The sequence below is a fragment of the Bison bison genome, unplaced genomic scaffold (genome assembly GCF_000754665.1).
Source record: "Bison bison bison isolate TAMUID 2011002044 unplaced genomic scaffold, Bison_UMD1.0 scf7180017864456, whole genome shotgun sequence".
Classification (NCBI taxonomy): Eukaryota; Metazoa; Chordata; class Mammalia; order Artiodactyla; family Bovidae; genus Bison; species Bison bison.
In genome coordinates this window covers 29667999-29682023 of record NW_011495018.1, presented here as the reverse complement: position 1 = coordinate 29682023, position 14025 = coordinate 29667999, and the positions used below count along the sequence as shown (strand labels likewise).

General features: G+C 45.8%; 1 protein-coding gene across 4 annotated transcripts in view; it reads right to left on the bottom strand.

Annotated features, from left to right (window-relative positions):
• The window catches only part of SEC31B (SEC31 homolog B (S. cerevisiae)), a 36231-nt gene that overhangs the window by 21693 nt on the left and 513 nt on the right, over positions 1-14025 (bottom strand). For all 4 annotated transcript variants that reach the window (XR_827022.1, XR_827023.1, XM_010859525.1 and 1 more), the window contains exons 2-10: positions 12193-12279; positions 11718-11841; positions 4553-4748; positions 4252-4347; positions 3125-3268; positions 2643-2785; positions 1689-1788; positions 1409-1570; positions 726-860 (exon numbers count right to left, since the gene is read on the bottom strand). Coding sequence is in view for 2 of the 4 variants with exons in the window: in XM_010859525.1 (XP_010857827.1) it covers positions 726-860; positions 1409-1570; positions 1689-1788; positions 2643-2785; positions 3125-3268; positions 4252-4347; positions 4553-4748; positions 11718-11841; positions 12193-12271 (1179 nt within the window). In the remaining 2 variants the exon portion in view is untranslated. The remainder of the gene's footprint in view (positions 1-725; positions 861-1408; positions 1571-1688; positions 1789-2642; positions 2786-3124; positions 3269-4251; positions 4348-4552; positions 4749-11717; positions 11842-12192; positions 12280-14025) is intronic.

The following is a 14025-nucleotide window of genomic DNA, read 5'->3' as shown; positions in this document are numbered from 1 at the left end:
CCCTGAATATTAATTGGAAGGACTGATGCCAAAGCTCCAATGCTTTGGCCACCTGATGCAAAGAGCCAACTCATTGGAAAAGACCTTGATGCTGGGAAAGACTGAGGGCAGAAGGAGAAGGCGGTGACAGAGGATGAGATGGTTGGATGGCATCACTGACTCAATGGACATGAATTTGAGCAAACTCCGGGAGATAGTAGAGGACAGAGGAGTGCCTGGCGTGGTACAGTCCATGGGGTTGCAAAGAGTCTGACATGACTTAGCAACTGAACAATAAGAACAACCCCCACCCGCTAACCATCCCTGGAGGTAAATGGGGCTCTGTGTACATTTGGCCTTGAGTCTATCGGGCAATGGCAGTGGGAGGGTCAAAGGTTTTGAGCAGAGGAGAGGAGGAGATTTACATTCTTTCTCCTCTGCTTTCTATTCATTCTGTTCTTGCTTTGTATTATAACCATGCCTGGACTCTATCAGTCCAGGTATGCGGGAAAATCAGATGGAATGGCAGGCAATTCTCCATAAGTGAGAGTTCAAAAGCAACCAATTCTTTTAGACAGGACTGGCACTGCAAGCAGGGTAAAGGGGTTGAGAAGGAAGCTTAGCAAATCACTGCTTGAGCAATAAAATGGAACCTGATCTGAGACTCAGGCAGTGAGAATAAACTTCTTATAGAACACAGCTCCATGCTGGGGACACGGTAGGCTATACACACACACCACACTTACAGCAAATGAAACACCTGCTGGCCTCCTCATCCATTTGGGGGGTTTTTTCAGGGGAGGTATCAGTGATGCTTGGGCCACTTGCTCTGGTACCTGCAATGGTGGGAGAGGCTGGCCTTTGCTGAAGGAAGACGAGATCTGGGGACAAAAGGACACCTGCATCACCGGTGTGGGGTGGTGGCTTAGCAGGAACTCCACCTACAAAGTCCATTTTGGGAGGGATCCCTGAGATACCCAGTCTGGCCCACAAAAGTCAGGACTCTCATATTTCAGGGGGCTGGTAGTAGGATGGGATGCCCATGCAGCAGGCTCCTGGAAAGCCAACTATATTCGATGTCTACAGTGAAGTGTGACACAAAATGTATCTATAGGAGATAGGGAGGTAAGTTCATTCTTCAAAATAGTGGGGGTCCCAGCATGGAGGCCCAATTCCCCTGAAATACCACAAGGAACATCCAAGAACAAGAGTCAAGGTAGAGGCCTCCTTTGTATTTGGCAGGAACTGACATCCTTCCAGGAGGATGGACACTGGTGCAAAGGTTCACAAACCCGGGGTTCCCAAACCCAGGGCCCTAGTCTCCCAAGTCTTCAGGAGTCCCCACTTCTCCCCAGGCTTATGTCCTTTGTTCTCCCACTGAACAGAGACAGTCCCTTCCCTCCAGCATTTTCCACCAAGCCCTTCAAACCTTGTCAGCCTGTCTCATCTGCTGGACTTCCCAGCTCCTACCCATCACAGAGTATAAATTGATCCAGCCATCAAAGGAAGCAGCAGAGAACACCAGAGGGTCCCGAGGGCACCATTGCACATCAAAGCACCAGCTGCTCAGCATGGGTAGTTTATACACCACCTATTGTGAGGGAACATAACCAAGAGGGAAACCCTGACTTAGGTAAGGCAGCTAGAGCACAGAGGTGCAGCTGAGACTGCCCTACCACCCCAGGACACCCACAGAAGGGCCAGCCTACCTCACTGCTCCCCAGGTTCCAGCACAAGATCTGGCTGTCCTTGGCACTACTGAGCAGCAGCTCAGCATCAGCCTGACTCCATGACACTGACAGGATCCCCCTGAAAAGGAAAGGGAAGAGGAACTAACATTTGTTGAATGCCTACTACAAGTAGCGTGCCTTATGTATCTTGGGTAAATGTCATCCCCTCAAAATAAGCAGTGTGGCTTCATTTTACAAATGAAGAAAATGAGGCTTGGGAAGAAATTGAGGAACTTGCAGCAGTCATGCAGCCAGAATCCAAGTCAAATTTCAGAGTGTAGGCACCATGTGCTATAACCACTCTGCCACCCACAGGTCCCTGCAGGATGGCCTGCTTCTCTGCCCTGATTGTAGGGTGGGTGGAAATTCTGAATCAGCATGAATCAGGGAAGCAAGCATTCCTATGGGTGCTTTTAGCCCAGGAGGGTAGTGAGGACCTAACTCTCCGAAGTCCCCAAGGAGTTACAAAGGCATGATCCTTGAGTTAGAAAGAACAGACTATGGGGCTGCTGCTTCTGCTGTAGGCCCAAGAGCTAGAGCTTCAGAGGCAGGCCTGTTCACAGGAAAAACAGGAGCCAATGTTCTTTTATTGAGAAGTCTTGGAGGAGGCAACCTAATTACCTAAGAAATGAGCATGTCCTCAGATCAGAGACTGGGGGCTCTCCCAGAGGAACTAAACATTGGCTCCAGTATTTCTCATGACCCTACCCCCACTCGTATGTCTGGAGGTTACATGGAATCTCAGGCTCTTTTCTATAACCTCAGGGTCTACAGGAACTCCTCTTGATTGGAGGTGGGGCTAGAACTGCATAACTGTGTGTTCACCAGGATGGCTCTGAAGCCGGGGAGAACGTCTGCTAGCCAAAGTGAGGCACGTATTGCCCTCTACCCAGGTCAGCTATGCCCTGCCCTCCACCAAGGATGACATGCTACCTGCTGTGACTCTCCAGCACCTTTAGGGGTGAGGAGGCAAAGCGCAAGTCCCACAGCTGAATTACTGGAAGACGATCATCTTCTGAACAAAGCACCAACTGGGTGGCGATGTCTGGGTGCCAGGCCAGGCCTGAGCAGTGCATCTGTGAACAAAGCAAATCCCAATGGGCAATAGAACCTGACTCTTCTTTTTATGAACCCTTTTTGTCTAGCTGAAATGGGACCTCTCTGAGGGTTTTGTGTCTTTGTGTTTTGTGTCTTTCTTATGTAATTGGGAACACCACAGCCATTGGGGAACAAGTGATGACCGTAAGCAAGGAGCTTCTCTGAGCTTTCACTCTCAATAGGAAATCTACCACAGGGCTGAATCCACACGTTTAACAGCTGAAAGCAGAACCCTGGCCTGGGGAAGAGCAGCTCCAACGCTAGGCCTGAGAGAGACAGCAGAGCGCGAGCCTATATTCTGCCTGTATTTAACTCACCCGGTTGCTGTGATCACTGACTTTGATGATAGGTTCATTCTTCCTGAGATCCCACACGACTGCCTTGCCGCTGGGGTGAGCAGAAGACAGAATGTGTTGAACTTGACGGTTCCAAGAGAGAGCCTTGATATCTTCCAGGGGCTGCTAAGGCAGAATGGGGCAGGGAGTGGGATGAGGACAACCTGTCACCCCTGGACCAAGAGACAGCTGGTCTGCCACTGATCCCAACCACCCACAGAAAAGCCAAGAGTAGACGTGGGGCTACCCAAACCATGCCAGTCTCAGGAAGCTGGAAGGGAAGTTTTCCAGAGAGGATCCTTTAGAAAGTGATGTAGAAGCTGAAAGAAGGACAGGTGCACCTGGGTTTTACTCCTATCCCAAGATGCTCCTGAGAGGACAGAGTCAAGATTTTAAAAAGAGCCTTCTCAACTATAACAAGAGAAAAAGGGAGAGGAGAAAGGTGAGGGTAGGAAGGTGGGAAATATAGACACCCAAGACCCCCAGGGAGAATGAGGCAGACAGAAAAGCCATTGATACTTTAGGGCACAAAATGCTATCAAATTCATACTGAACTTACCTCACGATACTGTATGCATAAGACAGAAAAGCCAGAAAGAAAAAGATGGAGGCCCAGTTACAGACTGACAAGACATGTACACTCAGACACAGAGATACAGGAGACCCCCAGCTACATGGGGGAACAAGACACAGGGACAAAGCTGACCTCTCCACAAAAGGACAAGGGTGTATCTGGGTGTCCTACTCTTGCCCCTGGTTGGCTAAACCCAGGGCCCGGCCTTGCTTAAATTATACTATGATAAACAGTACAGTCACCCCTTCTCTGGGTGTCTTTTACTCCCCTCACTCTTCTTGCCTTCCAGAAACTTCTAGGACAATCAATGACCACAAGCCACTTCCACCCCTACCCCTATTCCCCAACCTCCCACCAGTCCCCACCCACCTCCATCCCTCTATTATCTGGCTGGTAGGCAACATGTTAGTCTGTGGAGCTTTACTGCTCTCCAGTGGTGAGACTGAAATCTGTGCGCTGGCTGCCTCCAGAATTTAATTCTCTCTGGGAAAATCAGCTGCACACTTTTAAGCAGCAGCACCAGGAGCCTCCTCACCTGTGACTTGGATCCTGGGGTCATTGGCACACTCAGGTTATTCAAATCCCAAATGAAGATTTCAGAATCATTGGCCCCTGAGGCCAGGAGGTTGCCCTGTATGAAGGAATATGCCTTTGGAGACATACCATCCCAGGAAGAGATGAGAGCAGAAAAAGGGGAAAGAGACCCACATTTGGGTTCAAAGCCACCCCCGTAACAACCTGGGAAGGCTCAGAGTTACAGACCAGAGGTCACAAGTGCTTCCCTTCAGATCTGTTGCTCCGTGCCTCGCAGGTCTGATCAACTGAGATGCTAGTACCTGGAAAGGATTAAAGTCAAGGGCTCTGACAGCCCCAGAGTGCTTCTGTCTCTGGGCAATCACAGGCTCCTTTCCCGAAGACAAGACGTGGGTCACATTGTACAGAGTAAGCATGCCATTGTCCCCGCCGCCTGCAATGACCCCGGAGGCTTCCAGAAGCCCACTGCCAAAGCTCCCCCAGATCAGCTTGTGAAACCTACAAAGAGGAAGAACTGGCATCAGCGACAACTCAGGTCCACATCAGTCAGTAGAGAATGGGCATCTTTGTCAGCCTCTGCCATTATGCAGGCATCCCCAACCTTAGGGCCTGCCTGTCTCCCTCATTTCCCAGATGCAGAACAGAAGTCTCCTCTGCCTGGCCCTGCCCTTTGGCTGAAAAAAAATACTTCAAATAGATTACTTCACTTAATCCTCCCAACTCAAATAACAATACTTATTGATAAGTTCCTATGTACTAGGCACTGCTTTAAGTGCTTTACATGTATTAGCTGATCAACAATCCCATGAGGTATTTACCTTATTTTTAATTGAGGAAAATGAGGCACAGAGAAGTTACAAAACTCCTGTTATACAGCTAGTAATTTTACTCCTATTTGATGGGGAAACAGTGGAAACAGTGTCAGACTATTTTTGGGGGCTCCAAAATCACTGCAGATGGTGACTGCAGCCATAAAATTAAAAGACGCTTACTCCTTGGAAGGAAAGTTATGACTAACCTAGATAGCATATTCAAAAGCAGAGACATTACTTTGCCAACAAAAGTCCGTCTAGTCAAGGCTATAGTTTTTCCAGTAGTCATGTATGGATGTGAGAGCTGGACTGTGAAGAAAGCTGAGCGCTGAAGAATTGATGCTCTTGAACTGTGGTGTTGGAGAAGACTCTTGAGAGTCCATTGAACTGCAAGGATATCCAACCAGTCCATCCTAAAGGAGATCAGTCCTGGGTGTTCTTTGGAAGGAATGATGCTCAGGCTGAAACTCCAGTACTTTGGCCACCACATGCGAAGAGTTGACTCATTGGAAAAGACTCTGATGCTGGGAGGGATTGGGGGCAGGAGAAGGGGACGACAGAGGATGAGATGGCTGGATGGCATCACCAACTCGATGGATGTGAGTTTGAGTAAACTCCGGGAGTTGGTGATGGACAGGGAGGCCTGGCATGCTGCAGTTCATGGGGTCGCAAAGAGTCGGACACAACTGAGCGACTGAACTGAACTGACAGCTAGGAAGGAGAAGGCAATGGCAACCCACTCCAGTACTCTTGCCTGGCAAATCCCATGGATGGAGGAGCCTGGTAGGCTTCAGTCCATGGGGTCGCTAGGAGTCGGATACGACTGAGCGACTTCACTTTCACTTTTCACTTTCATGCATTAGAGAAGGAAATGGCAACCCACACTCCAGTGTTCTTGCCTGGAGAATCCCAGGGACAAAGGAGCCTGGTGGGCTGCCATCTCTGGGGTTGCATAGAGTCAGACACGACTGAAGTGACTTAGCAGCAGCAGCAACAGCAACAGCTAGGAAGTGACAGACTCAAGGTTCAAAGTCAGACCCATCTTATGCCAAAGCCTGAGCTCTTAACCATCATAAAATATGGTCTTCTACTGAGAGGAAGATCCGAACTCTTCTACACCTAGAAGCATACTACATAGAAGCAGGTTCCCTAGGCCAACAGTTGCTGTCCCCTCTTAAATAGGAAGTGAGAAAAGATCTATAGACCTGCCCTTCCCATGCCATGCTCATGTGACTAGTCTACTGGAGCTGCCATATGTATTCTGTGGGCCAGCCTTAGAGAAACAGAGGCATGAAGAATAAATGCACTGTTTGGGAAACACTTTTCTGGCTTTCTGAGCATCTTGCATTCTGGCACACTAGAAAGAGATGGACCCTGGGCTTCCTGGTCAAGAATAGGTCCCCTGAAAAGCCCCTAGGGAAGGGATGTAAAACCCCCAATGCCTCACAGGTCGTCTTCCCTCCATTTCACAGCTGTTAGCCAAGGGTATTTCCACACCCCTTCTGAGAAGGCAGATTTCACACTGAATGATGTCATGTAAGATCCCTAACTGAAATTAAATGTTTCCACACTCTGGGAACAGTCAGCAAAGAAAGTAAATGGGGAAACCAGGCAAGAACCTGTCTAGCCAGTCCTTAGATCAGAGCCAACCTCTCAGAAGTGAAGAGCTGAACACTAATTCAGACAAGGCCAGCATCTGAACAGAAACAGCACAGCTGAACAAACAGTGGGTCTAAAACTACTGTCAGAAAGGCTGCTTTCTAAAGTTACGCTGATGTTACCATGGCAGAAGAATGGTTCCATGCTGGCTCCAGAGGATGCCATGTCATCCAGGGGCTAGAGCTCAGCACGGGCAGAGAACAAGACAGCAGATTACCCAGAGAAGCCTGACATAGTCCACACAAGAAGCAGAGGAAGGTGCACCCAGAGAAACTCACATGGGAATGCAGCAACCTCAGTATGGTCATAGCACATGACATACGAATCAGAGTAAAAGGTACCCAAGACCTCAAAGGAGTCACCACAGGGTTAAAGAAGAGGACCCAGTTACTTTAGAGTGGCTGAACTGCAGAACACAGGGTGCGACAAAATCATTATCCTTTGTGTAGGCATGTAGAAAGTACATTCCTATTGTTAACACTTCAATGAGAGTGGAACTGGAGCCTGAATGGCTGTGATAGACAACACCTGGGAGTAGGGAACACCTGGGAGAGTCTGGCAAAGAAGACTTAGTCGTGTGTGTGTGTGTGTATGTACAAAGAGAGCACACAGCATGTGAGCAAATGTGATGTCTGTTAGTGTTAAAACATTAACAACTGATGAGTCTAAGTGAAGGTATGTGGGCTTAGTCACTCAGTCATGTCTGACTCTTTGCAACCCATGGACTGTAGCCTGCTAGGTTCCTCTGTCCATGGGATTTCCCAGGCAAGAAGACTGGAGTGGGTTGCCATTTCCTTCTCCAGGGGATATTCCTGACCCAGGGATCAAACCTGTGTTTCCTGAGTCTCTTGCATTGCAGGTGGATTCTTTACCATTGAGCCATCAGGGAAGCCTTTATCATTGTAATATTCTGCAACTTTTCTATGTTTGAATATCTTGAAAACAAAAAGTTATAAAACAAACAAAAAAGATGACCTGAAAATAGGAACTAAAAGATTTAAGGAGAGGTATAGGGAGAAGAGTTTGTATAGGAAAGTGGGAACTTTGAAAACATGAAAATACAGGTGGAATTCTTTGCTAGAGTTTCCCAGGATAATGATGGCAGTGATGGAGACTGTACAGCATCACAGAATGAGAGGAGGCACCTGAAGAAAATACAGCTTCCTTGATTCCCTCCCAGGCCACCTGAAGCAGAATGTCCAGAGTCAGGCCCTTAGAATCTACATTGTTAACAAGTGCCCCCCGTGATGCTAACAAGTTGCCAAGGTTGAGATACATCAGGCTTCATACCAGCCTAGAACAACAGGAAGTAGCTGAATTCATAAAGAACGAACTAGCCCCAATAATGAACTCATGGCTACACTTTTGGTAAAAAGGAAAAGACAAGGCTGGAGAGACCTGTGAGAGCAGATTACCATACCGGCTAAGCTCATCGGAGGCCAAGCTTCATCTGCCGTATGATTAGGAATACATGCTATATAAATTCTTGTCCCCATGATTTCTGTACTTCTGTATTTTGGATTTTTATTTTATTTGCTTAGTAACGTTCCTTATGAAAAACCTCAACCTCATGTTAGTGGGTTAGAGTGAAAATGAGTTTGTCCACATCCTGGCCAAAATAACTGAGGAAATCCAAGTTTCCTTAGAAGCTAAACAGAGCAATGAGGGCAGTGCTCCAAGCTGGAGAATGAAGACAGTGGGGTGGAGCAATGGCTGTTTGAGAGGAGAACTACTTTTCTGACTGCCTAGTATGCACTAGGCTACAATGTGCTGACTATATATCTCAAATTTACAGTAGAGAAAATAGAGTCAGAGAAGTTAAAATAAGGTGCCCAATAGGACAGAATATGGTAAAGCTGGGATTTGAACCCAACAACAAAGCCATGTTCTCTCTACTCTGTGATCCTGATGTCTCTAAAGAGAAGGCAAGTCTTAGAAACAAGAAAACTAGGAGTGGTAACAAAATGATCTCTTACCTAAAGAGGGGTCATACTGCCCGCCAAGGAGCTGAACTGACATAACTGTATTGGAAGATAGATTACTTACTTTCTCCATGTTACTAGAAGATGAGTCAGACATAGGCTACAGAGGCCACTCAGAGATCTAGAACCTCAGTATAGACAGAGGTAGAGAGCAGCAAATCACCCAGTGACCTCTGAACTCATTCAGGCATAGGCAGCCATGTCCCTAACCCAAAAGTCAATACATAAACAATGTATTATTCTACCAGAAAGCTTTCTTTTTGAGTGGGATTCATCTAACAAACCAAACATCACTTGCATCAGCGCACATGCTAATCCATTTTGATGCTGATTGCATCCAGCGGCATTTATCCATACGCTCTCTTCACTCTATTTATAACTTTTAGCTATCTCTTATCTACACTCAAACACTCATGGTTTTCAAAACATTCCTCTTTCAGTCAGGTATTTCTAAGTAGATAATATTTCTCTGATGCATCATGGATTGAGTATAAGGGGATCTTCAGGATTCAAATGTAGTTGAGGCCTGGGTCAGGTAAAAAGGGCTGGCAATGGAAGAGGGAAGATTTTGAAAAATATGTTAAATCAATAATAAGAGAGATACAGAGAGGGGTTTTTGTTTGTTTGTTTGTTTTTGTTTTTAGGGAAAAAGGAAGGAAATTAAGCTAGAAAAAGGGAAGAACATAAGACCTAAATTTGGAGCCCAGTAGGTTCTTAGACTTTTGGCCACCTCATGCGAAGAGTTAACTCACTGGCAAAGATTCTGATGCTGGGAGGGATTGGGGGCAGGAGGAGAAGGGGATGACAGAGGATGAGATGGCTAGATGGCATCACTGACTCGATGGACGTGAGTCTGAGTGAACTCCGGGAGTTGGTGATGGACAGGGAGGCCTGGCGTGCTGTGATTCATGGGGTCGCAAAGAGTTGGACACGACTGAGCGACTGAACTGAGGTTCTTAGAAGTCATCTTATACAACCTCTTCTTTATACATAAGTGAGGAAACCTAAGATCACTGATGGAATTAAATTTGCTTGAAGTCATATAGTTTTAGGCAAGGCAGCAATCCAACACAACTGTGCTTTCCATTTAACCATGCAGAAGATGACACAGAAAAGAGGAAAGCATAAAGCAAAGGGTGGGTTGAGCTTTATCTACCCTGATCATTTTGGTCAATTGTTTGTGATGCTGACTTTTGAGTAAGTGGCCTAACCTAGGCTAGAATGAAAAGAAGTGAGTGCCTTAGACCCTGGAGCATCTAAGATGATTTCTTCAGAAAGGCCGCAACAGAACTGCATCAAAGGTAACCCCCTAGGTCTTCGAGGAGGAGAATCAATCTTTAGACCCAATTACAGAGGTGAAAAAAGGAAGCCTTTTCAACCTAGTTGGCTGCAAAACAGGTTGTTACCCTTGAAAAGCTCTTCAGGCACTAAGACCAACAGAAGACTGACCATAACTAACTGAAGTGGTGGATATGAATGCTCAGGTTGGTAATCCAGAAGTTTCTAATATCACTCATTTATTCCACAGATATATTTTCAACTACCTAATGCCAGGCACTATTCTAAGATGTTAGACATAAATAAATAGCGATAAATAAATAAACAGCGATAAATAAAACAGACAAAAGTCTCTGCCTACGTGGTTCTCAGGATTCAGTTTCAAGGTTTCTTAAGCAATTAGCTCTTTCTTAAGAACTCTTGGCCTTAAGGAGCCACTACTGTGCTGAAGCTGCTACTTGGCTGGTTTAAGAAAAGAGCCCTTGCCCACTGCCCCTTTTCTTATCTTCAGGAGTATAAACATGATTAAATTAGCTCTCCTCTTTCAGCAGCCCTTTCTGAAATGCCTACTTACAGGTTAAGAATATCTCATCATTACTGGCAAAATTGCCAAGGTCTCTCTTCAAAAGGTACAGGTACTGGAAATAGAAATGTAAAAAACTGCAAAATAAGAGATACTGTAATAAAGTGATAAAGGAGTTTTAAATAATAAAGGAGTGATAAAGTGATATACGAGCTCAAGAAAGTAAGAAGAATAACTTATTTTCATTATTAAGTCAAGCCATGAAAAGAAAGAGGAGGGTACTTCTATGTATCTTAATCACTCAGACGAACTAAAAAAGGCGTAAGATGAAAAGTAACATAACAGACCAGCAATCTTTTAAGGGGGATGGCAAGAAAATCCTCTGGGATATAAGAAAAGGATTTATATTTTTATATTAAAAAATAATACAGTAATACATGTATATTATTTATATTGAAAATATACTTGAGTGCAATGAATATTCACATTTCTCCTGATGGTGCAAAAATCTGGGGATCACTGATTCAGACTATAAGCCTCATCTTTACAAAATTAATAAAAGAACAGTTGAATAATAGAAAGCAGGTCTTGGAGTCAGCTAGGACCAGACTTAAATTCTAGCTTCCCGGGGTTTTGGTTCCCTCCTATGTAAAATGGGAATAATGGTATTTATTGGCTAGACTCATTTTAAGAAATGAATACAATATACAGAGCCCCAGCATAGTGCCTGGCACGTGTACATAGGCTCAGTGAATGCTCATACCCAGCCCTGTAAGTCTGCCAGAGCCATGAGATCCATGAGTGCCCAATCAGTGCCTGACAGCAATGAGGAGAGGATCATTCATTTGCCTCTCATTGGCAGAAAAGAGAGATACTGTGCAAGGCTGTTATTTTCACAAGAGCCAAGGGAGGAAGGAGCCAACATCTCTGGGTTCCAGAGAGAGATCAGGTACTCATGGGTCCAGGCTTGTGTGAGGCGTCTCTATCACATCATTCTGCCTGATGCTGCTGCTCCCCACAAAGGTGTGAGTGGGAGTTTTCAAATTCTTCTTGCAAAATAAACCCAGAATTAACTTCTCTCCAACTTAAAGATCATTCTCCCCTCACTTGTCCCCTCATGAGCCCTGAGAAACACACACCACTCCTGAGATTCCCCATCAAGGTTTGTATTAGGATCTGTCCTGCATACCCATCAACAGTTCAGACATAGTACCTGCTGGAGGCAGAAAGGACTCCCTTGCGTTTCAAGTCCAGAGAGGGGTCCCTGAAATCAACCTCAAAGATTTCCAATGTGCCATTTGTACTAAAGGAGGCATCTAGCTGCTGGGCAGATGTTCCTAGGCACAAGAAAAGTCAGGAAGAGGCAGCATGTGAGCAACAATATATGCATGGATTTGGGGTATAAATGGTTAGGTAGTAGAGAAAAGGAGGAATGGGGGAAAACTGGATATACCCTTTTTCAAGTGGTACCTCCAAAAAAGAGCAAGAAAGCATGAGGTGCTTAGCCTTGAGCCATAATTGAAGATTGTCCCCAGGGACTAAAACTCCTAATATCCCCTTGCTTATGCTGCTAGACAACCCCACCTTTCCATGACTCTGAAACTTTCTCTGAAGCACAATCAAGAGCACTGGATACTAAGTTTCCCTTTAACCTATCCAGCGGATCCTCATCCACAGTATCACCATACCTGTGGCCAGATACACAGGGTACTGGCTGGCTGGGCTCCACACTTGGACAGCTTGTCGCTCAAGCTCCTTAAGCTTCATGGTCTGTCCTGTAGGTGGCAGAAAAGTGACATGATCCTCAGCCTACTGAAAACAACAGTAGAAACCACAAGCTTTTGAGCCAGATAAAGGGAACACCTGTGGACACGAGCACCTGTTTTCCTCGCTCCACCATAGGATGGAGTATTTGGAGGCAATACAGGGTGACAAATACATGATCGACTGCAGATCTGTAATGACAATTCATTTACCCAGTTGGACAGGGAAACCTGGTGTGCTGCAGTCCATGGGGTCGCAGACAGTCAAACACAACTGAGCACTGAACTGAACTTACCCAGTTACTGAAATCTAAGGCTTTAAATCCTAAAAGATACTGAACCACACTGGTTGCCACAGGCCCAATGGTGATGATAACCATCAAACCAGAAAATCTCAGCCACTCTATCCATTCCCTTGGTTTTAAACATTATCCATATGCTGATGACTGCCAAATTTCTATCAGCAACACAAATCTCTCCTCTGAGTTACAAGTTCTTATATACAACTGCTAATCAAATATTTCCACTTGGGTATAGTAAAGATACCTAAAAGTTAGTCTGTCTAAAATGGAATTCTCCATTCTACCATCTCACCCCTTCATCTGTTGTTCCTTCAGGCTTCATTTCAGCAAACAGCCAACTGCTCAACCCCAAACCCTGCAAATCACCCTAGATCCCTCCTTCTCCTTCTTTCCCTTCTAATCTATCATTAAGTCTTCCAGATTTTACCTCCAAAATATATCTTAATCTATTTTTCTCCATCTTCACCACCACTACGCTATTTGAAGACCCTATCATCTATCACCTAGATTACTGGTCATCTCCCTGCTGCTCATCTCCATCACCCAATTCTTTCTTTGCATAGAGCAACAGTAAACTTTTAAAATAAAAAAGAGGATTTTGACATTCCGTGCTTAAAGTTTTTCAGTGGCTTCTATCACACTCAATAAAACACAAACCCCCTTGAGCCCTGCTCAAAACTACCACTTCACTTCAACAATGAACTTGATGGAGTAAACTTGGGACCCGCTGTGACCTGCTTGAGCAAGCCCACAGCCAGGTTAGTCTTGACCAACAAAAACAAAAGTTTTATTAATTAATCCCAAATGTACTGTCCAGCTTGAAGAAAGCTTAGGGCTGCCAACTCAACCAAGACTTCCCGGGCACCTCTAAACACTTGAGGCTACAACAGGACTCCTCTGACGAGATTGCACATCATACTATACGGTCACCAGTGCCACCTGCTGGTCAAGATCATTTTCACGTTTCTGGAGAAAGGTCTCTGAAGTGGGAGCTACAATTAGCTCAGTGCACTTAACGTGCACCTCCCATTTAATTCTAATAATGGTTCCGGGGTCAGTAGTTACTATCCCCATTTTACAGGGAAGAAAACTGGCTAGGCCAAGCTGTGAACCCGAACCAGCCTTCAGAGCCCGTTGCTTTTAACCATTACACCAGTCTAAAGTAAACTCCATAGTGCTTAAATACCAGCCTACAAATTGAGAAGATAGGCTTGTCATCTACTTTGTTCAGAGACAACTGTTGGCAAAAATGGTCCCCGCTGCGGTCAGAATGGCGGGGCCTAGGAGCGTCAAAGGTGGGGAGAGCTATGATCATGCAACCAAGAGCTGGACACACTGGTGCAGTGAAGGGGGAAAGCCAGCCTCCTTAGCTGTCCACTCCCTCTGGAGGACGGTCGGCCTTCCCCGCGGTTCACCGGCGTCAGCACCGACGGGCATTTTCGCCCGGGCGGGACGC